The sequence below is a fragment of the Chelon labrosus genome (genome assembly GCF_963514085.1).
Source record: "Chelon labrosus genome assembly, chromosome: 8".
Taxonomy (NCBI): Eukaryota; Metazoa; Chordata; class Actinopteri; order Mugiliformes; family Mugilidae; genus Chelon; species Chelon labrosus.
The window spans coordinates 11,426,014-11,452,641 of NC_140358.1; the positions used below are offsets into that span (position 1 = coordinate 11,426,014).

Below are 26,628 nucleotides of genomic sequence, written 5' to 3' on the forward strand. Positions count from 1 at the left end.
ACACACACACACACACACACAATGACATGCTGATTTTCTTTGTCTGCTCTCTCTTCATCCTGTAGCAAGAAAAAAGAAAAAAAAAGGGTCGAGCAAAAATCTCTGAAACAAGCATTTGCAGGGAATGATTATTTTCAAAACAGTTTGCATGAGACACTCTACGTTGAATCTGCAACTAGCTCCACAGCTTGATGACTTTGTGTCACACTAGCTGTGATTAATGCAGTTTTCCCCGTCATCAGTGCTGTGTCAGTGCTCCCTCATAATAAAATGCACTGCATGTTATTTGCTTGAAAACTGTCAGCAAGGAGGTATGCATGGGGCCATTAACAGACAATATTAGATGGTGAACGCCAGTCTGCGGTAACATAAATTGTGCGGATCACTTGACCCCTGTCTGACGGCTCGAAACTTTTACTTGCACCAACGTTAGAGCACACTCTGAGTCAAAACCACAGCATTAACTTGTACAGCAAACAGAGGCAAACATCTCTAAGCCTCTAACAGGGTTTTGACCTAATCGCTTTCCTCCATCAGAAAGAGCTCCACTTTCTTTAATGCCACCACCCAAATATGGGGTTTCTTTTAATATACAGTAGATGGTAAAAAAAAAAAATAGCCACAGTGCCCAAGAACACATTCCACAATAAATCAGAAAGAAAGCCAAAGCTTTAAACAAGAGAGGATAATAGAATCAGGGATATTTTGAGGCTTCTTAAATAATGTCTGCGATATTCGCCGACGGTCGTGGAGAATTTATGGGCGCGCGGTCTTCAAAAAGAGCGGCGTTCTCAGGATCAGTCCTGTAAACCGTTACGCCTCCTTCCTTATGGCAGAGGTCTGTGTTGCTTGAATGGTCGGACAGTTGTCGTGAAGTGACGAGACCTCACGCTGAGATACGTTTTTAACACCCCTTTGCGGTTGTCGTTTTTATTGTAACTTAAAGGGGAACTACTGTTTTTTACAACCTGGACCTTATTTCTGGCATAAAATACGGTCATTTACTCACCCATATAACTTTTGTGTAATTTGTATTCCTTCGGGAGATAATTAGATCAGCGTATATCCATGTAGTGGGAGTGACTGGGCCACCGAAACGCAGCCTCTAAATAACGCATCATCAGCCAATATTTTGTTATCGTACGCTAGTGCTATTCCCCATTGAGTCCGAAGTTACCTGTTATCATCAACCGGGATCTGTAGATTGACCTACAGACCTCGGATAATGTCATCTCTGAGCGCCGCGCGCACCCACGACAGTCGGCTTCTTTACCTGTAATTTGCTACTGCTATGGTTCGTCCACAACCTCAGAATCGGAAGAGTATTCAGCCATGTTGCAAAAAAACTAGCAGTAGCAAATTACAGGTAAACAAGCCAACCGTCGTTGGTGAGTGCGGCGCTCAGAGACGACATTATCTAGGTCAGAAGACATCATCCGGGGTCTATAGGTCAATTTACAGACCTCGGATGATGATAACAGGTAACTCCGGGCTCAACAGAGAATAGCACTAGCGTACGATAACAAAATATTGGTGAAATAAACGAGTTTCGCGGCATAATAATGCGTTATTTAGAGGCTGCATTTCGGTGCCCCAGTGACTCCCACTACATGGATATACGCAGATCTAAATATCTCCCAAAGGAATACAAATTACACAAAAGTTATATGGGTGAGTAAACGACTGTATTTTATGTCAGAAATAAGGTCCCGGTTGTAAAAAACAGTAGTTTCCCTTTAAGAATAAATAATTCAATCAATTTACAATTTCTTCTTGACAGGATAATGCAGTTTCTTTACTTCTTCTCTTCTCTTGATCATGAGTCAAGCGTTTGGCCTCCCCCTCAATCATTTCTTCACTTTGTAGCCACTAAATTAATATGTAGCCAATGCAACAAAACAAAAATAAAGATGAGAACACCTCTTTCCCACGTGCCTGTAATCACCATGCTGTCCACTCACTCAGCTTTATCGGGATTGGAGTTTGCAATGTCCATTTTTTCCCGCACATAGGCAAGGACCGCTTGCGATGGGGCACACGTGTTCAAACCCAGAGGTAATGGACAAGACTTCAATGACTTCAGCGAATTGTGCCGACCTTATTGTATTGTGTGGATGATTGCGTTATGCTCCCGCAGATAATGACTGTGCCCTACTTTGACTTTGAGGCAGTGACCTGAAATAAGGCACACAAGTGAAATCCGAGTCTGGATGAACCTGGATGTGATTAAGGTCACCCAGACACACCACATTTGTTTGACCCAGCCCCCCCGGTGACTCCCATCAGCCAATGTCTGCAAATCCTCTGGGAGTCTTTTGTGGGAATCCTCGGCCATGCAAACATTGACCATTGATAACATGTTTAGGAAGCGTGTCAGGATGATTAAATACACCTTTACACCTATGAAACTGAACCCTAATGATTTACTACCTTGCTGTCCTTGGCTACAAAAAACATGGTTGCCTCCTTACATGACATAAGGTCTTTAGATTTCTTGTAAACAATCAAAGTTCAACTCTGTAAGTAGCCAAGTGTATTTTTTTCCCCCCACAAATCATTGTCTGAATGAAACCAGCTCTTGCATTTATTTTTTACACTTTCGCTGGTTTCAATTGCTTTGTGTCGTGTAAGACTATGATATAGAGCGTAATCAAAGACTGGAGCCCAGCATGCTGCTACTCGTGTGGCCAGTTTTGCCATGTATTTTCCCTGGATGCTGACTGCACAAAACTAGAGTCACTGAGGTCACAAACAGTTCAAAGGTAACTATCAGTGTAAGTGCACGGTAATGCAGTGCACGGCCAGGGAGTCGACATGGAGAATACGGAACATGGAGAAGACAGAAACGTACAAAGTTTCTTAGGGACTATGACAATACAACCAAGTACTTAAGTATGCATCACATATAGGGGGAAGTAAAACATCGAGTGAATGAAGATGAGTGCACCAGAAAAGATGATGCAACGCTGAATCTGGGATTCAAATTAAACTCCATTCAGCTCCTTGATCCATTATTTAACACAGTGACTGAAAAGGCTGAGTTTCCCAGTCCAAGTTGCCTGAAATGATGCATGCGTGACTTAATGCTTCGGGGGAAACATGGATAACATGAGATCATGTCCACCTCATGAGGGTAGGATGCACTGAGTGTGTTTCTAGCCTGTTTTTGTTCCTTGCTATTCTGCTGGGGATCAGTGCACAGCTCCTCACCGCAGCCATGACGCTCACATGAAAACTACCCTTCCTCTGGTGTGTATGTAAATCAGAGTGAGGGAACATAATGAAATAATGAAGTGTGCCTCTGCCTTTTTTTTCCCCCTCCAACAGAGACCGTTGGGACCCACTATTTTTAGACACAACAAAGAGATTGCCAGGGGTGTCCAGTCTCTCTGGTTAAGTTATGGAGTTTCATCCACTTGTCAACGTACAACTGCTTGTCTCAGGGCTTAATCGCATGCTGGGAAGAAGTGGAGGCCAGTGTCTCCCACTAGACAATGCCAATTAAGCCTCTGTGGGATTCAGTGGATGGATATGTCCGTCATTTTTCAACACTAATAGATGATGGTCACCATCAATAAGAAGAAGGGAGTTGACTTTGAATTATGTGCAATGCGTATCCCTTGGCTACATGCATAGTAACCCTGTAAGATGACCCTTCCTGCCAGCAGGAAATGCTTTGTCACTCAGACAAATGTGGCAGATGAATGCTCAGCATGATCCTGGGGTATTTGTCATCTGGTGTTCTCTTTCTAATGGGTTTACTGTTGACGATCCAGGTCAGAGAAGGACAAAGTGCTCCACGCGAGAAGTTAAGAACGGTTTCTCGAAAGGGATCACGAGACGTTAACCCCTCACCCGTCTATATCCTGTAGTGTAAATGTTAATCTTATGCTCAGTGTAGCTTAAAATCATATCCTTTTTGTTTTTGCGATGCTCCGCCTAAACCTCACCCATGGTTTCTGCTGTCCACACCACAGGATTGTTTCCTACTTTTATCACTGAGGACAGTTAAACCATGACTTTATTTCACCGGAGCTCCTTAAAAGGTGCATCCCCATAATTTATTGTAACACTATTATCTCCCGTATTCTCAAAACAACATTTGACCTTGAAAGCGTCATGTTGCAGATGCAGCGAGACTGATTCCTTGCAAAGTCAGATATTTTCTGGCATCCAAGAAGGAGGATAGGAGGGGGCAGTAATGCTGCCATGTTTGCCTTTTGGAGATAACACCTCAGAGGTCATCTGAATGACTTGCTGTAATGTGGGTCACCTCAAACGCGCCGAGCAACCAACTTCCTGACATGTGAGATTTTTCCTCTCCAGCAGTTTTTTTTATTATACGTCTGGTTGCTTATGTATGGATGATCATTCTGTAGACCATTTCCGGAGTGCAGGGCCGCACATATGGGGCTGGGTGATAACACAAGGGCCGACCTGTACACATCAGCCTGCTGTAGTGTGAAAGTTATAGCAACATCCGTTAGGCTTCTATAAGATTTCTCATAAAAAAAAAAAATACTTTATGTTACAGAAATGGAAACTCATAAATGTATCCCTAATATGCTGGATTAGAACACCTGCAAAACTAACTGTCCTTGACTACTTTAAAGGGAAGACATGAAAGACAGTACATGTCAAGACGCACATTCTCCAGCAAAGTGAAGATTCCTGCCTCTTATCTGTTTGATTTTGCACTTAGGGATGTTTTTTCTTCATCTTTTCTCTTCAAACATCAAGTGCCAGAGTCATTTACATGTGCTGGGGGCAACCAGACTTAAAACACAGGCGTACAACTTACTGCTGTCTAGCGGCAGTCTATGAAGAAAATAAGGAAGTTGTAAGTGATGGGTAAAATAAGGCAACAGAGGGAGAGGGAAATGAAAGGAAGGAGAAAAGCGAGGGAGGAGGAATGATAGAAATGAGTACGAAAGCAGGAGGAGGTGAAAGCAGTGAAACACAGAGAGGGTAATTCAATTTGACTAAAACTCTCCGTCGCTTCATACAACTGGGGGATTGGCCTAAGCACTAAAATGAATTAAAATTCATGAACTATTGAAGAGTGAGCCGCCAGTAGAAGGAGGAGAGGATGTTACACTTAGAAGAAGAATATTATTTTTTTTCTAATTACAAATAAATGAAGCTATTAGTTTACCTTAAATTAAAAGCAGAAGGGTTCCCAGGGAGATATCTGATCCCATGTGCAACTCATTAAAGACTGATTTGGGCCCCTATTGAGCAGACAGGCGAACTGAAATTAGGGTAGCAGAGCACAACCGGGTAGCTCGACTGTGTAGTATAGTCTTAACTCCTTTTGGCTCCGTGCTTGAAAACCATATCTGCAACTCTTGGTTGAGGGAAAAAACAAAAAAAGCCGAACTCTTGGCTTACTCCACACCCTAGTTCATAATCTCATATAGATCCAAAACAGTCTCCACGGTGGAATCTGGCATGGGAAGAACACACACAGCCAATTATTTGTAATGCTTTCCAATCAAAAGAAAATCCAGTGTTTGACTTTGATCCATCCACAATATAAATAACTAATTTATCAATTGTGCTTAAAGAGGCATACAATGGGCAGAACAGAGAACATTGTGTAGCCGGGATAATCCCTTAGAAGATTTATCCTGACGTTGCCTTGAGGGGGATAGTGGGAGCAAGAAGCAGATCCTATTCCCTCCCTCTCTGTCTCTCTATCTCTGTTTCTCTGGATACGTAGCCACTATCTCAGCTCCTGATCAGCCCTATTTGGTTATAACTGCATTCTGTTCTTTGATATTCCAGTTAATCCATCAAGTGAAGAGATTTAGCCTAAGATTACAGTGATTCAATGAACTTTTGGTTGCTTACGTCTGTACCCCTATGGCATTTTCTTGATGCACTCTTAACGCGTGCATTTGTATGTATTTGTGTGTTTTGTGCGTGTGTGTGTGTCGAGTGAGATGGCTGTTTTCGTCTCCTGTGTGGGCGACTTTGACTGTTCCAAGATGTAGTAGTAGCAAGAGCATTGCCACTGATGGTCTGACAGCTTCCCTCAACCCACTCGGGGGCCGCTGTAGGTGGTTCTAGGCATGTACGACAAAATGCAGACATGATCCTTGAGAGTTTAATTTACCTTAGTTTCATAAAACAACTTTATGCCAGCAGTGGGAGAAAGTTCCAAGAAATTACGCTTTCCGTCGCACATAATTGCCTGTTTAGTTGTTGAATTCCAATTGCAGGTTCAGTCCTGAGCCAAAAAGCAACCACTGAGTCATAAGTGGATTATTTTTTTTTCTGCTGTGGTCTGGTTAGTGAACCTGGCGACTTGATCTGTAGACAGAAGTGTAATCCCACTTCAAGACTGCCCGAGCCCATCACACAAATTTACCATGCATGTTTTAATCCAAGGTGAGGCACGTTGCCTGGCAACAACACAAACAAGCCAGCCAAGATTTAGATAACATCTGTTTTGAGTTCGTGATTTCCACCAGTTGGAGCGTTCTGTACAGTATGGCCAATTACTCGAACCAATCGCATGCAAAAGCTTTTTTCAATCTGGCTCCTTGAGTGCTGTCACTAGTTATTACAGTGCGTGCTATTTAGCAAAAGTGCATTTGCAGTTTCAAGAGCATCCCAAGATATTAGTGGCATCTAATTGCATTACCTGGAGGAGACTGATGGCGCCAGTTAAAATGGCTGGCCCCTGCTCAGGCTGTGTTGAGGGCAAGTGCTTCTTTACAGGTTATACGTCATCTTTCTGACTGGAATCTTTTGTCGACTAAGTGATTTTTTGACAGCTTTAAGCCTCCACTCGCCTCACCAAATACCCCTATTCCCTAAGCAATCATACATCTTACCATTAATCCACTTTCATCCATGTGAAACTAAAACAATGACAGAATGATAATGGCAGCAAATGCGGCCAAATTTTGATTGCACAAGTCTGATTTGCTCTCATTAACTTGTTCTGAATTGATTCATGCATTCATGCTTGTTTACCTAGCAATAGTGTAAAATGTCCCAGAAGTCCAATCCATATTTGAGCAGACCAGCTGTGAGGCCTGCTGAAGCACTCGTCAATTTAAGCTCGGGAAAAAGCCGGATTGCATTTTTAGGTCTTTCACCATTCGATTGCTTCTAAATAACCACTGATCAAACACCTTTTCAACAATCCATTACACCGCTAGCATTTTTAATGCATAGCATGCATAAAAGGAACGTCCAAGTAGCTTCTCTTTGGCAAGGTGACAAGGGAAGGACTGTTTAAAATTTTCCATAAGGTTAAAAGAAGTCATATTGTGAGCAGCTCAGCATCATTTTCCAAAAGGCCAGCGGCAAGTCTTGATGACGGAGAAGACAATAAGGTGAAAACTGCCAAGTGACCCTCATAGGATATGTCTCTAGCACATTCTGTCTTCTACTTCTAGATTTAGTAGGGACTTGAGGGTGTTTTTACCTCACAGTCCTCGCGCAGTCCAGTGGGACTCTCATCTTGGGAATCATATGCCAGTTTTATTGAGCAGGGAGTGGCAGTGGAGAGAGACAAGGGCCCTCAGAGACGTCTGGATGTTTTCCATATTAAACTGAAGAGAACAAGGCTTCATATCTCGCTGGTGAAATGACTCATTTTCAATATTAAAATGCCGGTTAATGTAGCGTAATTATGGAAAGTATGACCTATCTGCGCCTCTTGTTGGGCTGAGATTCTGTCTGACTGCCTCCCCTCTTCTCAATTTCACTACACCTACACATTCCTCTAATCACTATACCCACTTTCCCTATTTCCCCTGGCTCCTCCCCTGCACCGCTACCCTTCCTACGAATTCCCCAACCTCGAACTCCTCCTTTTTTTCTGCCTCACTTCCTGCGGAGAGTAAAATGTCTATGGGCATTTATTATCACATTAATATGGGTAAAGGATGCAAGGGGTAATAAATCGCTTCTTTCTCTCAATGAGCCGTAAGAAGGGGTGATAAAAACAACTTTTCTGTTGTTGTGCGCTTTTGCCTTGTGAAGTAAAAAAAGAAAGAAAAAAAAAAAGAAGCACAGTGTTTGAAGTTCAGATTAGTCTTCGGGGAGTCCCACCTATTGGGACTGTTAACCTTTAGCCATTCAGCCATAAAGCAAGTGAGTTCCATTAAAATACATAATGCATGAAGTGCCGAGATTGCATGCCATTGATCAGCACTTGAATAAATTGAGTTGAAATCCTATTAACATAACCAGTTACACATAAAGTGAGATGAATAAAGTGCAGTATAACACCTGCAAAAATAGCTTCCATCAGGCATAGTTTTTGCGTTGGCTGAGGTGGTCAGGCTAACTGAAGGCAATTTAAAAATAAACAGTAATGAACTTTAATTCTAGCTATCCGCACAAGCACTTGCTCCCTGCTTACCCTTTTGTTGTCTTTCCACTGGCATTTTAGTAAGATTTCTCTTTTTTTTTTTTTACCACAACAAATATTAGTCTAGGTTTGAAAGGTTTTATATACAGTACACTTGTGCTATAAAACCCTCAAGCCCCTTGTGAGCTTTAGCCTCAGACAGATCCCGTTCTGACCATTTCTTCGATTTAATACTGGATAAGGTAACTTTTTTTTCTCTGTGTCAGTCAAAATGTATCACAACTGCAAAAGTTTGCTTCCACCAAGAAACACTTTGGCTTTCTTTTCACCTTTTGCTCTCTCTGCGCAACAAGAAATTCTTAACTTGTTTAGTTATTGTTCATCCTTTTCGGCTGAGTATGAAAAGTTGCCGTGAGATGCACATAAGTGCTGTTTAGCTTGGTGCAGCGTGGCCTCCCGGGCAGCATTGACTCATGGTGCCTGGCCGCTTCAGAAGTGGTAACAAAGATTAGTCCCCCTCCCCCAATAACCACACTCCGCTCTGCAAGGCATGTGCATGTTCCCCCTTTTAACGCAATTAAGGGCTGGCCTGTCATCTTGACAGGTAGCCTCCCTCTCCTTAAATGCACGCGTGCCACGGCAATAAGTCTTTGTTGGACTAACATGCCACACCATTTTTTCTCCACCATTCTTGTTTTCCTGTTTCTAACCCCCCATCCCTCTTGTATCTTGAATAATTAGGGCAATTAATTCAGGTGGCTACGCATTACGGCATATGTGTTTTCAGATTAGGTGCAGAGGAGGCTCTGTCACCTGACCTCGTGCAGACTGGGAGATGACCCAAATTAAAGCACGTTTCCTCCCACCCATGGCTCTCCCTTCCTCCTCGGATCCCCCCCTCCCTCCATCACCCCAAACCCTCACCCCCACCCGCCTTCCGGAGCCGTGCCAGCCTCCTCACAACAATGCCAGAGAACGCTTGCCAATGGTAGCAGCTCCTTAATGAAATAGTAATTGTGACTGTGACTTGCATGCATCAGTTGCTTTCCTGTCCTGTTCTGTTTCATTGCACAATACAGACACGAGTCTACTGAGTTCCAGCTCTGTAATTTCATTAATGCTCAGTGTTGCACCTCTGCGTATAGTTTGTTTTCATTATAGCTTTACATTAGCCGTGATTGCTTTACTAAGTCCTGTGCCTTATTCTTCAAGGTCTTAATATTTCAAGAAATGCTGTGCACATAAAGTCTGCCACGTATGCACGTAAAAATCCCCTTTGCTGGAGTTACAGCAAGTGAGTGATATGCACGTAGTAAACTGAACATTGCCTTAAAGATGCTTAACAAGATTTTTGTGTGGCGGCAGTAACAGCTGCTCAGAGAGACACAAGAGCCGTGGAATATTTAAGATCAATATATCATTTATTTCGCTGGGAGTCTATAATGGGCCTGCAATCGTATGCTCCATTACTGGACACGAGGGTCTAGACTGCTGACCAATCCCGGCTAATGAAAACAAATGTACTGGCAGGCTGAAGAAAAGAAATACACTACACCGCAGTGAACGTTCCACTGTCATTTTGTATGAGGACTGCGGCCCTGGTCTATCCAGAACGGCAGGCTTAACAACTCAAGTGTGTCATTATGTGTGGGCAGGGAAGGGGAAAGCCAAAACGTGTCCTAATAGCAGACTTGTGCTGGAACTGAAAACCAGATTGCCGTCATTTAATGGACATGTAACTGCAGTGTGACGTGAATTTATCACTATTAACAATGTGCAAGGAGAAAAGAAGAGAATCTATCTATCTATCTATCTATCTATCTATCTATCTATCTGTCTATCTATCTATCTATCTATCTATCATTAAAAATGCTGGATGTCATGTACAGATGGTCAAAAAGTATAATGCGTCTCATAGCTCTTTCATCAGAGCACAAATGGGATCAGGACTATTATTTCCAAAAGTGCCCATGCTGATCTAACATCAGTTTTAGCTTTAGATCATGTTGAAAATGGAAGAAAAACAAGGACACATTTAGTGATCCCAGATCGGCGCACCTCCTCTGAGGACTTTGATGAGTGCAGCTCCAGATTAGATTAGAGGCCTTGCACTGATGAGTGTAATCCATCATCTTGTAAGCAGCAGAAATTTATGACAATTTATTTCCAGTAACACTGTCACAAGCTCTTAGCTTTTAGTTTTTAAGAAACGCATAATTACGAAGTGAATAAAGAAGTACGAGTGAAAGCTCGCGGGGAGACACGTTCCGGAAAACTTGGGGGATTTTGATTTGAGACTATGACAGAGATTGAGAATGCATCACACTGCGCCGAGAGTCCCTTTTTTCCGGCTCTTTCTTTCTTGCTTTCACCTTTTGCCTTTCCACTGCAGGCAAAACAAAATGTGTGGCGGTTCCATTTCATCGGCTAAACTCGGAGATAAAACACGTATAACGCTGGATGTCTTGTGAATGTTTCACCGCTTTATTCCAGTTTGTGAGACGACAACTTCTTTGAACTTGATTCTCCCCCCATGGTGCAGCTACTGTGTAGCCCATGAAGCAAGTCTTCTCACTGGGCACCGAGGGAACGAGCAGATCAGCCTCTCAACACAAATCTTTTGTTTTTGTTGTTCGTGTCATATTTCTGTCAGGTGTGGCAGCTCATCAAGCTGAAATAATGAGGCCACATTCCACCATTAGTGACAAAAGTCTTTAGTTATTGATGTGAGGAAAAAACTCTATGTGAATAAACTGTGTCTTTTGTCAGATAGCTGCTTATTGCGATTTCCCCTCGTAATTATTTGTGCCGTTTGCATTCAGGACGCGCGGAAAAGCAATGTCGTTTCTCGCCATAAAACCATATTTACACAAAATTCTACCCTTTGGTACTAACGCGGACGGATAACGGTGAATTAAAAACAACAAAAAAAGCCAAACTAATCTCTAAAATGTCTGTGCATACCACCATAGATCAGGCAAGCCACTTTACAAGTGGGCGTTTTAATTTAATTGAGGCAGAATCTGTTGTGTGACATGATAGATGAATGTGGGTGGGGAGTTTTAGCAGCTAAGGAGTTTAAATGTTTATGCTTTTTTTGCTTTTATAATTCCTAATACCCATTTAATGACATGAAATAATGTAATTTGAATGCCAATTTAAGTATTCCGATACCAGGTCTTAACTTTCCCCGCTCGGCGTGACTGTGGTAAATAAATATAATATTGCTTGAATAACAACCTATTTGTGACACAGTCGCATAATTACGGTCCGTGCTATGCTGGTTAGGTTTAGACAAAGTAGTACACTGATAAAGGCTGTTTAGTGTTGTCTTACACATATCGGGAAGAGCGATAAGAGAAAACCAAGCCGCACAGTCATTCAAGCACATCAGAAAATAAAAGAGCAGCTTTTGGATGAACTCTTTGTAAGCTGTCTGCACAGACAACAGCTTGACAGTTGGTTTCAAAGAACGTCTCAGCACCTGAAGGGGGGCGTGCAAGGAAGGATAGAATCGCGAAAGTGGTTCAGTCATGCACATCTCATTGTTCTTGTTTTTATTAATCCCTACTGTACATCGCCTCGGCACGTAAGACGGAGTTGCGCGAGCCCCCTCCGACTCACATCAAAGTCGACACTTGTTTGTTGTGTCAGTTTTAGAAATAGAGATTTGCCCAAACAACTGACAGCAACACTTTTTATGCAAATAGCCAAGGAGGTGTTTTCATCGTTCTCGGTGTACTGGTTTCTCATCAGGTCACGGGGGGAGAAAAGTGATGCACTAGGTGAATGTGTCTATTTCCATCCGGTGAAGCTGACTTAAAACAGCTAAAGTGAAGTAAAAAAAAAAACCTTTCTAATCCATTCGCATTTGCTTAGGTAAAATATTTTAGTTACTGCCCGAGTCTCACTTTTCCCATTCACAAGACCTTACGGAATGTGTCACCTTCCGTTTCAGCAATGCTTGGTTTGAACCATACTGCTCCATTTTGGTGCACATGTCACATTGAAACTTAATTAACTCTCCATCCACCATTATGAGGAGTGTGATCTGAGTCGAGCGCCGATAACGCGCAGCGGGGAGGACTTTGGGAGGCACGGAGCTCTAAAATCACACTAATTTAAATAATTGACATTATACATGCTGCGTTGAATAAATAATTAAATAAATAAATAACACCTCGGGATCATAGCTCGGGTTTCTCATTAGAAGGCAGACTGTGCAACACCCGTGCGCAGGAATGAAAGTCGAAAGCAATTGCAGTAATTACAGCGGCGCGAGGGAGTGTGTGTGCGTGCGTTGGGAAGGGCGCAGGGGCTTCACGGAAGGCAATGAGGAGGGAGGCGCTCACTGTCTACAGGTGCCCCTGATTAAGGGTAATCTGGGTACCCCTCCCCTTTTTTATCTCCGAAAAGAGCCCTGCTGCTTCTGGGTGCCTTGAGCTCTGTGGCTGCCTGGCGTAATGAGCTCCACAGCCTCGCTGTAGATGCCCCGCAGGACAGTCCCTACAGAGCCATAATGAGTACTCCAGTGTACCAGTCCGTGCTCCCCACCAAGGGGCCCCCCAAGCCCTTCCATCCCTCCAGACATGGGTGGGCACGGGTTGTTCTTTCATTGCCACCCTCCACTTCAACTCCCTTTTCTGAGGTAATGGCATCCCCTCTGGGTTCAGTGTGATGTCCCTGTGTGTGTGGTAGGAGGGATGGCCCAGAGCCTAAGCTTGGCATCAATCACTCTACATCAAGAGCGAGGTGTAAAGCAGAGGCGGCGATAGGGATTGAGTTGCAGCAAAAATAGAGAGGAGGCACAGGGCACTGGGATGGAGTGCCGGGTGAAGAGTGAGGACAGCTGAAGTAGCTGGGGATGGAAAAAGGTAAATGATGGTGGAGGGATGGAGAGAGTGATGTAACTGACAGGTGGAGTGTGTGTGAGAGAAGGAATGAAAAGATAAATTGTACAATGAGGGAGCTGCACAGTTAGATGGGAGAGAGAGAGGGGTGGGGAAAGAGAGAGGAGTATCCGGGTATAATGAGGTCTATGGAGGAGGGTGGGCAGAGAGAAGGAGGGGGAGAGTGTCAGAGTCCAAGGTGAGGAGAGAGAGCGGAGGAGCGAGAGAGGGAGAGAGGGAGGAAGAGAGGCTCTTTTGCCAAACAGCGGTCCCTCTGTTGGTGCTGGGGTGGATCTGTGTGTTTAAGAAACTGCACTGCTGTGCTTTTGCTCTCTTAAACAACCAGGAGGTGGGTGAGAGGATCGACGGGCCTGACCACAGAGCAGGGCTTTGAAGCTGCCTCACGCTGCGAGAAACTGTATTGGATTTAGAGAGACTGCTTTTCAAAAAGAAAAAGCAGAGAATAAAAGACAAAGAGAAGTAGAAAAACAGAAATACAGAAATAATATGAAAGGAGAACGAAAGAAAGAAGCAGCATTCGTTAGACTGACGCGCCTCTATCGCGCGCTTCGGTCCTTCTGCATTCACGTCCGCGTGCGAGATTACTATAACAATTAACATTTTCCGCAAGACTATTTGAAGATAGCGAGATGGCAATCATGAACATAGTGTGGCACTCATTAGGATTATTCACCATCATTAATTGTGGCCACGAACAAATTTCATGGCAAGGAACGATTCCATCTCGTGCTCGAAAGTGTCGCGTTTGCCTGCGTTTTGCATTTACGGACGTGTTTCCCCGTGTGAACGCTCGCACATGCGCGTGTGCTCTAAATGCTTGTGAAGTCCAGGAGCAGAAAGGCGCTCGTCGTCTTTCATCTGTGCTGCGTTTATTCCACGGTAGCACTGCAGCAGCTGTTGCAGCCACATTTTTTTATATTTATATTCTCGTCCCCACATTTTGTAAACTTGCCATTTTGAAATAAAAATTGCATGCGTCTTCAGTGGCAGGTAGACGGATCTCTAGTGGCATCTGAAAGGAGCACATTATCATTTTCTGAAGAAACACACTTGGGGATCGAGCAAGTGTGCAGCATTATATACAGATGCACAATAGATACAGCAAAATGGGGAAGTTTTTGCACCACAATGGCCACAGTACATCTGTATCAGAGAGGATTAGCGTGGTGGGTAGGATTGGACAGTGTGTCTTGTTTTAATTGCCCGTGTATTTTAAATAACTTCCCATTGCTTTTCTTCTTGAATAGAACCTCCGTGGGGCCAAAAACTGTCTTTTCAGAAAACGGTTCCATCTGGGAATAAGGATTACATTATTATTATTATTATCTTGTGGGGGATTAGGGATTTGTCTCATTTTGTCCCAGTGAGTAGTGTTGCCCCGCAAAAATGCAAGTCAATCACAACAGCAGCGCGAGAAAAAAACATACGGCATTTACGCTGCTTTAAAGGCAGCGCGTCAGAGGCAGTTAAAGTGATGCTTGGGAGCAGGGTCTCAGCCACAGCTCCAGTGACAGATTCCTTAAGAAAATGCTCCGTCTTTATGTACTTGCGTCACGTATGACTTCATGTATTACAGATGACAGATGATTAAAGTCGCTTGTTGTGAAAAAGCATCCTGACATTTTCTTTTCAGTGTCACATTATTGCACGTTACATCAGTACCTCTTATCTCATTGTCAGGAACATGTGATAAAGGGCAATGCCGAGCGCTGGCTCAGAACACACGCTTCCCACAGAAAGAGACATATCCATATGCATAAAACGTAAACACCTTGTAGATAAAAAATCCAGAGCAACGTGCAATTTATACTAGGATTGAGGGTTTTGCACTGCTAAAATGTACACAAAATTGGTATCATTACTTGTTTCCACATGTGTCACTTGGCTCCAGTGCAACATAAACAGAGAGGACACCATAACAAAGCACTGCCCACAGCCACAATTGACCTTTTGGGGTTCTGATCTCTTAATGTGTTTCTCTCTGTGTTGGTGCTGATAAAGCCTTTCCTCGCCGCTGTCCAAATCTATAAAGCTTTTTCCAAAGATGCTGGTAATGCGGAGTGGGAGACACAAATATCCTCTCCATTCCATGGTCATAACCTCTGCCTCTGCCATCGATAGCTCTAATAGGTGTTTAGAAGTCCTTGTGTGTGCCTCCATTTGATGGAGCCCGTTGATGGTTTGGCATGTCATTCAGATAAAACGGTTTGTGGTTTGGGGAGGGCGAAAGCAAGACCAGAATTTTTAGCAAAATCCCCTGAGGAGATCTGGACTGCACAACTGGAACATCTAATCAGAACCAATCTCTTGTGAATTTGTAACAGCGGAGATTTGCATAATTCATCTATGTCCACCTGAAACAGAAGTAAAAATAGATCTGCAATTCTTTTCGGGATAAAAACAGCCCAATTATGTTACGGAGACGAGGCGATTGACAGGGAAGCCTTAAACACCACTGAAGAGCTACAGATTGATCCCTGTTGAACACTGACTACGTCTATAAGACGTCATTTCGTTCTCAACGGTGGCTGTGATTGCTTTTTTTCCCCAATCCTGCACTCTGACTGCACTTACGTAAATTTCACCAACCCCAGTTTGCCATACAAAGAAATATTGTAGTTACACTGACCATGCTGACATACTAAAAATAACACCAATTTTCAGCGACGTACTGAATCTGCCAGAGTAAAACTCCACAGTAATAGACGGCCACAGCAATTTGTGTTCATGAAAAGCTTTAAAGCAGAACAGTGGTGCTGCTAGGTTTAGAAAATGTTCATCACCGAGGAACTGCAGAGCCTAATATTCTATCTGTTAAAGAATTATTGTCATACATAATGAACTCGTTTGTGTGTGTTTGTGCAGCGGCTTCTTTAAAGAGAAAGACGAGAGCATGCTCCCTCATGTAAATTGCTGTACACACTGTGTGAGTTAGACACCACCACTGATTGTAAAAACGGGAAGCTGGGAATTTAATCGGGTGACGGCTTAGGGAAGGTGACACTGAGTTTAGACAACTGACACTGTTTGATTATGAGTATCTAACAGGATGGGCTAGACAAAATAAATTATATATGTGCCAAAGCATTATTTTGGCACAAATAGCAACCACCAATTAGATGAATTCATTGGTTAATTCCTATTTAATATGCTGGTAAAATGGAATTCAGAAATATTTGAAGGCTAATAATGTACATGATTCATACTGTTACTACTACTTAATTAGATAAGTGTATTGTTTATGGTGATTATTTCTTTCATATTTTTCTTTCTGATTGAAACTGTAGTTGAAAACTTAATTTAATTAACCCTTTATGGGGCGAGGAACCTTATTTGGTAACTTCCATACAGATTTTAGATTGCGTCCCCGTGTCTCTCAGTGAGGTGAGATGGTAAAGCGGGTGGTTTTCACCGAGCCAATCAGCGAAGCTCAAGGCAGCGTTCTCAGGTCAAATGTGGTCTGCAGGGTCCACCACTGCATGAACGGTGACTGCTTTATTGGATACCACGAAGAAGTGGCCTCATGTTGTCCAATGTAATAATGTGTATGTTGAATCAGTGATTATGTTCTTATGGTCCAAATTACATGTTTACAATTTTTTACCACTTAAAGGGGAACTCCGGCGGAAAAATTAACCTGGGGTTAATAACACATGTGTACCGAGTTCAACCGTTCTCTGGTATTTGTTTTCATGCATTTGTTTTGTTAGTCAAATGTGACCAGTTTTCTTGCAAACCGCTATTTAGCGTATAACGCTAGCCTTCGGGGCACACCTACACATAAAAAGAAATCGCTATTTCTATACCACTAACAAGGCTCACAATATCACCACACTTACACGGTAGCATAACTAGGGTCTCTACATGTAAACCGAAGCATTGAGAACTTTGCAAGTATACAGGCGGTTTATTAAAAAAGGAATACAGTACCGTTCGCGTCCGGCTCGCATATCCAGGCGGGCGCACTTTTGGGGAAACTGAACTCTCTTCGTTCAGTGCTTCTCTATGCTCTCAGTGCTTTCTTCCGGCAACAGACAGTTCAGTTTCCCCAAGATGGCGCCCGCCTGGATATGCGAGCCGGACGCGAACGGTACTGTGTTCCTTTTTTAATAAACTGCCTGTATACTTGCAAAGTTCTCAATGCTTCGGTTTACATGTAGAGACCCTAGTTATGCTACCGTGTAAGTGTGGTGATATTGTGAGCCTTGTTAGTGGTATAGAAATAGCGATTTCTTTTTATGTGTAGGTGTGCCCCGAAGGCTAGCGTTATACGCTAAATAGCGGTTTGTAAGAAAACTGGTCACATTTGACTAACAAAACAAATGCATGAAAACAAATACCAGAGAACGGTCGAACTCGGTACACATGTGTTATTAACCCCAGGTTCATTTTGCGCCGGAGTTCCCCTTTAAAGGGGAATTACTGTTTCTTACAACCTGGACCTTATTTCTGGCATAAAATACGATCATTTACTCACCCTTATAACTTTGATGTCATTTGGAGTTGTTCGGAAGATATTTAGATCCGGTGGAGCGCCGCGCATATCCATATTGTGGGAGTGACTGGGGCACCGAAACTTGTTCATTTCACCAATATTTTGTTATGATACTCTAGTGCTATTCCCCATTGAGTCCGAAGTTACCTTGGACGTGCAGCGGTTTGTTATTCTTTGGCCAGCTGTTCCCCTCTCTGCCTCTGCATCCTCCTTTCAACGAGCTCTTCATCCGTATACTCTAGCTCAAAACGGTAAGGACGTCCATCATAAACAAAATCGTCGTCCACAAGCTCAGAATCGGAAAAATATTCAGTCATGTTGCAAAAAACTAGCAGTAGCAAATTACAGGTAAACAAACCGACCATTGTGGGTCCAGGTCAGAGGTTAGTAGGTCAATCTACTTACCCCGGATGATGATAACAGGTAACTCTGGACTCAACGGGGAATAGCACTAGCGTATCATAACAAAATATTGGTGAAATGAACGAGTTTTGCAGCAGATAATGCGTTATTTAGAGGTTGCGTTTCGGTGCCCTGATCACTCTCACTATATGGATATACGCGGCGCTCCACTGGAGCTAAATATCTTCCGAACGACACCAAAGTTATATGGGTTGGTAAACGATCGTATTTTATGCCAGAAATAAGGTCCAGGTTGTAAAAAACGGTAATTCCCCTTTAAGGGCAAGCTCCTATGGTATATATATATTTCCAAGTATTTCAATGAGATCCCTATAATGGGTTATGTTATTAGTTACATGCATCTTGGTAATTTCATATTTAATGCCGAAAGAATACAGACTTGATCTTGAGGTTTACATAACCATAATGTATTTCATAGCAAAAGATATGACCAATATATAAGTATGAATTATAAATATTTTTTAAACTTTTGACCAGCATGGCGTAATTCATTCCTTTGCAGAGGAAAAAGTGGGATTCATGATATTAGCTACCGTAACCCTATGTTTTACATTAGGCTTCATCAGCCTACCGCTGCTCTTCCAGGAAAGCTCTCCGCCGAGGTTTAACGAAACCAATGAGATTATTTCTGCTTGCATAGCAGCTCTGTCTCTGAAAATTGTTTGTACAGCTAAAACCCCAATCTGCCTACATGTCCTGGTTCATGTGTGGCCGTCGCTCCCCAGGCTGGGGGTTTGGTTGAGGCCTCGCTGCCTGCTAGTAGTGTGGAACACATGCCTGGCACGGCTAGTGCCATGGGGGGAATGGCACACAGCTGGTTTGATTGGACTCTGGCCTTAATCGCCCATGTCTCTGCCATCAGCGCTCAAGGAGCAGTCACACACATGTTAACTGTGCTCATACAAGGGAAACTGATTGGAGCCTTCTAGATTCACTCCCAATCAAATACTGACTCGAGCTCAGACAGATAAAAGGCTGGTGTTGCTGTGTGAGATGGGTATCAATGTCTAACGAGAAAGCTTGGGCCCGGCGTTCAATGAGCTACTTAGGGTCTCAATTCTCAGACAAATGAAGGGGTCTATTTTCAGAGAGCTGATTGTTGGGTGCAAAATGGTGGGTGACAGTTTATATGCCAAGATAAATGCATCCCGCGGAGATGCGTTGGCCATGCATAGTTTAATCTTAAATACACTTAGGAAAGACAGCAACATGAAAACGCAGGGGTCTGAAAGGTCGATATCGAGCATCTCTTCTGGGAGAAGAGCAGACTGCTCATCAAAACAGAGTGTCTTGTCTGTAATTGGACACGATTAGCATATGTTTGTCAGACTCATGCCCAGATGTACTGTTTTGTATCATATTTATTATTCTGAAACGTTTTGTCACTGAGCGAAATGTTTAATGTATAGCACATAGTAATTTAAAAAAAAAGTTTTGCCTGACTATGAGAAGCAGTCGGTAACAATGTACAACTAATGTCGTTTTGGATGGAGTTAATGCTCTGCTCACCCGACTAGAGAGAGAGAGAACTGCAGTAATAAATTGGTCGCCAGTTGCTGATAAGCTTAACAGCAAAGCAGCACGCAAGCATTTGAATGAGCGCATTAATGGTTGTTTAAAACAGCCATAATGAAGTGACGGCAGAAGTGTTGTGTTGCGTCTTGCTCTTGAGAGCAATGTCTGCAAGTGGAGGAAAATAGACTGACTTCTAAAGGACACCAGCAGAGTGGTACTGTAGGTCATCAGAACTTAGCAAAGACTATAATTGCGCACCAAAAAAAAGAAAGCCTTAGCCTCATTTTGGCACAATTGTATCTTTATATTAAAAAAAGCTTCTCACACGCACTCATACATGAGAGCATGCACACAGAGAGACCACTTATAATCTTTCTGTCACACACACACATGCTCATTCACACTTGCTCACAAAATACACAAACAAACCCATATGCTGTGCACCAAACACAAAGTAAATGTCCTCACAAAGTAGATGAGCTCCGTTCTGTGTCGAATCGAAAGCATCGGCAAAGCCAGTTCCTCTCGGCCGTGGAGGCGTGCATCAGCCGGCAGAAGCGCCTGCTTGGTGTCCCAGGGTGTCTCGCGTAACACTTGGCCTGCTCCCTAGCCACTGCCTGGATCAGAAAGGCCCACTGCTATCATCCGGGCGCTGGCAGCGCCGAGGCTAGGCTTAGAATGACAAATTGGTTAGAGGGAGTGAGCGACGAGAGCAGGCCAAGAAATATACTTTGAAGAGAGAAATGCATTTCGGGTTTCGACAAGCATGCCACATTATATGGTCAAGTGTACAAGTCTGACTCCCACCATGTGGATTGATCCAGATCCCAAAGACACTTAAAATGAGGCGAGGCTCTCCCATCAAGACAAAGCCAAAGTATTTATCTTAGAAAGTCACCCAAAATATGACTGGATTAGAGAGCTTTTCAGCATGCAGTCTCTCGTCTCATGGCCTCAATTTCTATCAAGCTGCCCCTCCTCACCAAAGTATCGGAACAACAGTGGGTTTCTAGTATTTGCTTATGTTTCAGACACAGACACTGTTTATAATAGTCACAAATTTCTAAACACCCATATAATTATATCCAACTTAATCCAAGGAGACCTAATCAGGAAATTTACATAATTCATTTTAGACCACTACTGAAATAATCAGCAAAAAAAAAAACAAAAAAACACTGGTGTAGTTTTTGTTATGCAATGCTAATGCAGTTCTCACAAATGAATTATTGATTCAGAATGTATTACCTAATTCACTAGTTCAACAAATTGATCATTTCCAATGATGGCATGTGCTGTGTCTGATGTCAAAAATGAAGCAAAATTACAATTTCCCTGTGAAGAGCTGCAGGGGCGCTGGAGCCTATCCCAGCTGTCATCGGGCGAGAGGCAGGGTACACCCTGGACAGGGCTACTCAATTCAAAAATTGTTTAAATATTATCATGTCTCCTTTACAAAACATCTCGATGTAAAACATTCTATAGGCAATAAAAACTATGTTAATCTCCACCAACGTATTTTAGATTATAAAAAAGACACAGTCAGAATGAAATCCCGCTCTAGTTAATCCACAGTCATACTGCATTAAAAAAAAAAAAAAAAAAAAACAACCCATGGTACCAGTTCAAAACAACAGGGACAAGAAAGAAAGAAAGAAAAAAAGAGGAATGAGGAACGGCAGTAGGCTCGATAGTGATAGGCTGTTTAATTTTGGAGGTGCGCAGGATTGTAGTCTCCCTGAGAAGAATAAAATGTACTAGACCGTTTGCATAACACATATTCAAACAATGAATTTAATTAAATCCAATAGCCCCTGCAGTTCAAATGTGATTTGAGTGTATAAAGAGTAATACAGCACCACCACATTTATTCTGTCTTGTCCATTTGGAGAACTGACTTATTTACTAGTTTGTGGTCCTGTGTAGCAGCTTTGTAGGTTGTAATTACATTGTTTTTCTGCAGGCCTGCTGGCACCTTGGTCAAAGGCAACCTCCTGTGTGCCTCTAGGAATTCTCCTCATGTAAATTAGGACCCCTTTCCTTGCCAAAGCAATCATGACATTGCACTGGTGCAATGCTAGGTTCGCAAATAAGCCATGTCAGAAGCACACACACACACTTACACACAAGACACTGGATGTAACCCTCTTCAATTCCCTCTCTCAGCAAACTGCAGAGCCAGTACCAGTTGGCATCTCTAGAATTTGGTTTGAGGTTGTGGAGTATTTTACTTTTGTTGTCAAATTGCTTTGCAAATGAGGCCCACCCTGGCACAATTTCAAAGAGCTTGTGCTATATGTGCAGCTTCCTTCAGGCACTAGTTTCTGAACCTTCTTCATTCTGTATGCATATGCACAGTACTGCACTAAGCTCACATGGAAGACTAGATAAACATGCCAAGCTGGGAGGGAGATGGAAGGCAGTATGCTTATGTCTTGTCAGCCTGTCTGTATGTTGATTTTGTGTTCCTCAGCTTGACTGACGTGGTCTATCTAATAACATGGCAGGTAGACAATATGAAAGCCTCGTACTGTAGGCTTCTACCCATTAAAATGATATTCAATCATTTTTTGATGGGCTTTTTTCACCCCGAAACCACGCCTTATAATGATTCAAGGTTCGAGTGCCATTCACGTTGAAATGCTGCGTTGCTTGAAGCCACATCAAAATAATTGTTTTGATATGTTCCATTTTTTTTTTCTTGCCTTGGCAATGACATTAATAGGAGGGGATTGTACAATGAGGATAGAGAATATTTTTTGAGGTATGCTGACTAAATTTGAGCCACGGATCCCCTGGCTCACAATTATACGTTTTTAGGCTGGGCATCGCGGAACAGCCATGGCTTTGCGATACAAGTGTTGCACATATTGCGTGACGCTTTGATTGCACGTCCAAGCCAGCCACTAAATAATAATAACGCAAGAATTGAAATGTTTCAAAATAGCCCAAGGCTCAGAAATTGCTAATGAACATCAGCGGGGTGCAGTTGGGGTTGCAGTGGCGGATAAAGGCATCCGAAAACCTGACTTCACGTTTCAAAGGGCGGATATTCCGTGGTCGCCTTCTTTGTTCTCCAAACATCTGTGTCATTGCTTTAAAAGCGTTAAATCAGGGCGAGAAAAACTATACATGCCTCAGAATAGAAATAACGAAATCATCTACATGTCATCAAGCGTCCTGTGCAGCCCTTGTTTGTGTAGACTGGTAATTAGTGTAAGCAGAATATTGCAAATATATGTGTTTTATGCTTGTTACATTCTCTTCTATCTCTGCCTGTCAAGAACTATTCTCACACTGCAGAGAACCAGCAAGCAAGGGGAAATCCATGGAGAGGGATAGAGACAGAAGGCAAGAAAAAGAGAATATATTTGGTGCTATGTGCTGCAGATCAAAAACATGGCAGTCACATGATCAAAGGCATTTGATAATCCTTGAACTACATTGCTCCTTTAATCCTAGTGAGAGAACTATATTTTATGGGGGGGGGGGGGGGGCTGATGGGGGACAATGTCATGGTGGCAAACAGAGCTCAGAAAACAGTAACTAGCTGGTAGAAATGCAGTTTACTAAATGAAGCACAGTGCTTTAGAGGGAGCCGGGGAGGACGACAGTATAAAGCCTCCTTGTGTGCACGGAAAATGGAGGCTGAGCTGATGGGGCTAGAAACACAAATGTGCCACAAGTCCCTGTCCACTCAGCACTGAATAGTGCTCTTGTTTTTTTCATGGGGCTTGTTGGGGAAGTTGGCTTGTTGAATGTGACTAGACTGCTGTATACTAAATCTGGCACATAGAAACAGAGTGCAGCCTGCACGGGCCTGGCTTCCTGCTAAGCTCTACACTGTACTGGAGATTAATCTAAATATATATTAAGACTTGGACAATTCATGTGTTGTAATTGCTCTTGAGTAAGGGTAAGAATTACGCCGAGGAAAAACCTAAGGCGAGGCAGAAACGACTGGCTCCAAGACGTCAGCCGAAGAAACATCATGTTTCAGTTATCTTTCCGTTTCCTTTGAAAAAAAGAAATAGAAAATGTTGTTACATATCATTGCATTGTGCTCTCTGGGCCTCATCAAATTACAATAACCACCCCGAGCGCTCTGAAAAGACAAAAACATCAATATGCGGTGTAATCCAAAGCCCTCTGTTGCAAGCCCTGTCAATAGTGTTTCTTTATCAGATGCAGAACGTCCCAGACCAAAGGTGAGCTGACAAATGACAGCTGTTTTCACCGCCTTATTTTTTTCACTTGTCATTCCTCTGTTGAGCTATTTCTCACAAAACCTGAATGTTTCCCACACTGGTGAAACACTAATGATTGATAATTAGTTTTTACATTTGTGAGTTACACCGGGGCTGTGCGACAAAGGGACATGGTCTAAACGAAAAGGGATGTTCTGCTCAAACAGAATAATTGCTACTACGTGCGCAGGAGAGATCCGGCTACGTGTTTGTGTTTGTGTTTGTGCGCAAGAAAAGGAGAGGAATTTAAATGTATCTATTGTTTCCATCAAGCGTGAACAGGCCCCTTTATTCGAATTAACCAAAGCACCACGTCCAAGCGTAGTTTGGAGAAACACATCACAGTTGTATTTGCTAATATTGCTTCTTCGACTCTGTTTGCGGGTTCAAAGGAAGGTAGCTGTTCAATCTGTTCACTCTGTTGTTTGCAATTTTTAAACGGAATTTAAATGAACCTCTCAGGAAAGAAAAAACAAAGAAATGTTTTCTGCTGGATAATTTTAGCATATTTTGCATCTGATTTTGTACTAAGATTTTTACCTTTTGTTTTCTCCCGTTGGCTTTTTAAGACTATTCGTGGATGTCCGTAATTGATAAAGTTGACTGAAGTGTTTCGAAGTGTTTTTAAGCCAAACACTTTCATTCCTTTATTAACTTTTAATGGTGGCACTGTGCTCAATTGTCTATATTTGAAATGCTGTGGTTAGAACTAACTGAACTATCCTCAGTTTTTCATCCACTTAAACCGACAACACACCGTACGACGTACAAGTCCCAATTTTGGAGGCAGTGTCTGGAATCAAGGTCATTTATTTTTCCCAGTGGAAACACACACGCAAATTCTAGTCCCCGCTACTATCCCCAAAGAAATGTATTCATGTTTATTTGTCACATCAATTAAGATATCCCGGTTATATTTCCTACTCAGTCTGTAGGGAAGATTTTGTCTACTAATCCCACCATCGCAGCAAGGCCCATTTATTCATTTATATTTCATGACTTGATGTTTACGCTACAGTGAAAGCATTTTTTTTTTCTCCTCTCTCGGTTGCCTTGGCCGGTGAGGTGTTCTGCCTCTACGTTGCAATGAAATATAGATGTTAAGAGTCTGGAGAGTTGAGTGTCTCCTCTGTCCCGGTGATACCATAAGGCAGCCATTAATAGTGTCACGCAGCATCAGACATACCACAGGCACATAATTGGATATGAGGACATAACTGAAAGCACCTGCTTGGAAATCAACAGGGCCTTCCCAGGAGGCAAGCCCTCGCTGGCTTCCCAAAGAAGTTTTCAGAGCCCATCCACTTCCCTGCTGGGTTTGCCTCACCCACTGCTCTTTTTATTTCTCACTGAGGTCAGCTCAAGATGGCTCCTTGTTTTCCCTTTTTTTTTACGATGGCATTGTGAGTATGCAAATACTTTGGATCTTTGCATAATCACAAGCAGCGGGACCATCTGTTGTTGGCTTGTTGACTTACCTTGCGTCTGCCTTTTAATGGTGTTTTCTTGTATCTGAGTGATGTATTGCTGTATTAACAATGTGATAATCATTTAACCTCAAAAAATGCAATCAGGCGTGTGCGCAAAAGTCTGAACATATGCTCAGTGAAATTCTCACAAAGCAGGATTTGTAATCTTTGTGGACGGATAGAAGGACGGGGAGGCTGGAAAACAAAACAAAATGCATCGCCGTGCCCACGCACATGATGTACGATAAGATGATGCTGTCAAGATAAAGATTTAAAATGTGACTGTCAACAAAAGCTGTGGTCTTGGATTAGTGGACAGCAATGAGTGGGAGCTGACCCCTCTAAAATATATTACAAAAATGCTAATAGCAAGGTCCAGGAAATAAGCTGCGACTCTAACTGAAGATTTTCTGGGATATGCCCTTCTATGAAAACATGTCCCTGATAATGTGTTTTTCTTGTAGACCCTGAGCCAAACACCGGAGAAGTCTTTTAACTCACCGCCCCCTATTTGTCCTCATAAGGTAAGCCCCAGCTTGCTTTCGAGCAAGAGAAAAACAACATTTATATCAATATTACAGATATTACAGATATTTTAAGAACGTAATATTCTCATATTTCTGAGTCTATTTGCATTTTGTGTGCAAATCATGTCAAGACCCTTTTCATCTTTTCACATATCTGATGTTGGGTTACCGTACGATTGAAAGACTCATTGCCAAAGAATGTGAAAACGGATTTGTTCATCAGGGATTCCAAAAGATAATTTGATTTAAAAAAAAACATCTCATTTCGCTTCTTCCTCTCTGCCTTCTGTTAATTATTCAAGATTTATTTGACATGAGGCAAAAAGGGCAGATGTATTCAATGCTAATTAGCTCTGCACATGCACAGTCAAAGTCATCACCTCCCTCTGACGGTCTCAAGTCATCTCCACACACTGACTGAAGTAACTCTCCCCTTCAACCCCTACTCCTGCCGCATGCCTCTTGCAAATGTGATAATGTGCTATGTAGCGAAATTCACACAATTTCAGTTCACTTAGCACCAAACGTGTCAAAAATGCCTGTGTCCTTTTCTGGATGAATGGCCGTTATGGTTGGAGAGAGGCTTATTGCAAGAGTGGACCTTGGTAAAAGGAGCCCGATGGATGGAAGCTGTCTGACAGCCTGTCATCAGCCGCTCAAAGCCTAACACCGCTCTACATCCCTAATGCACAACTAGCTGTCTAAAATGA

General features: G+C 42.7%; 1 protein-coding gene across 1 annotated transcript in view; it reads left to right on the plus strand.

Moving 5' to 3' along the window:
• Window positions 1-26,628, plus strand: part of pcdh11 (protocadherin 11) — a gene marked incomplete at its 3' end in the record, with an annotated part of 117,445 nt that overhangs the window by 21,001 nt on the left and 69,816 nt on the right. Inside the window, exon 3 of the mRNA XM_084549983.1 lies at window positions 25,856-25,915. Coding sequence (XP_084406109.1) covers window positions 25,856-25,915 — 60 coding nt within the window. The remainder of the gene's footprint in view (window positions 1-25,855; window positions 25,916-26,628) is intronic.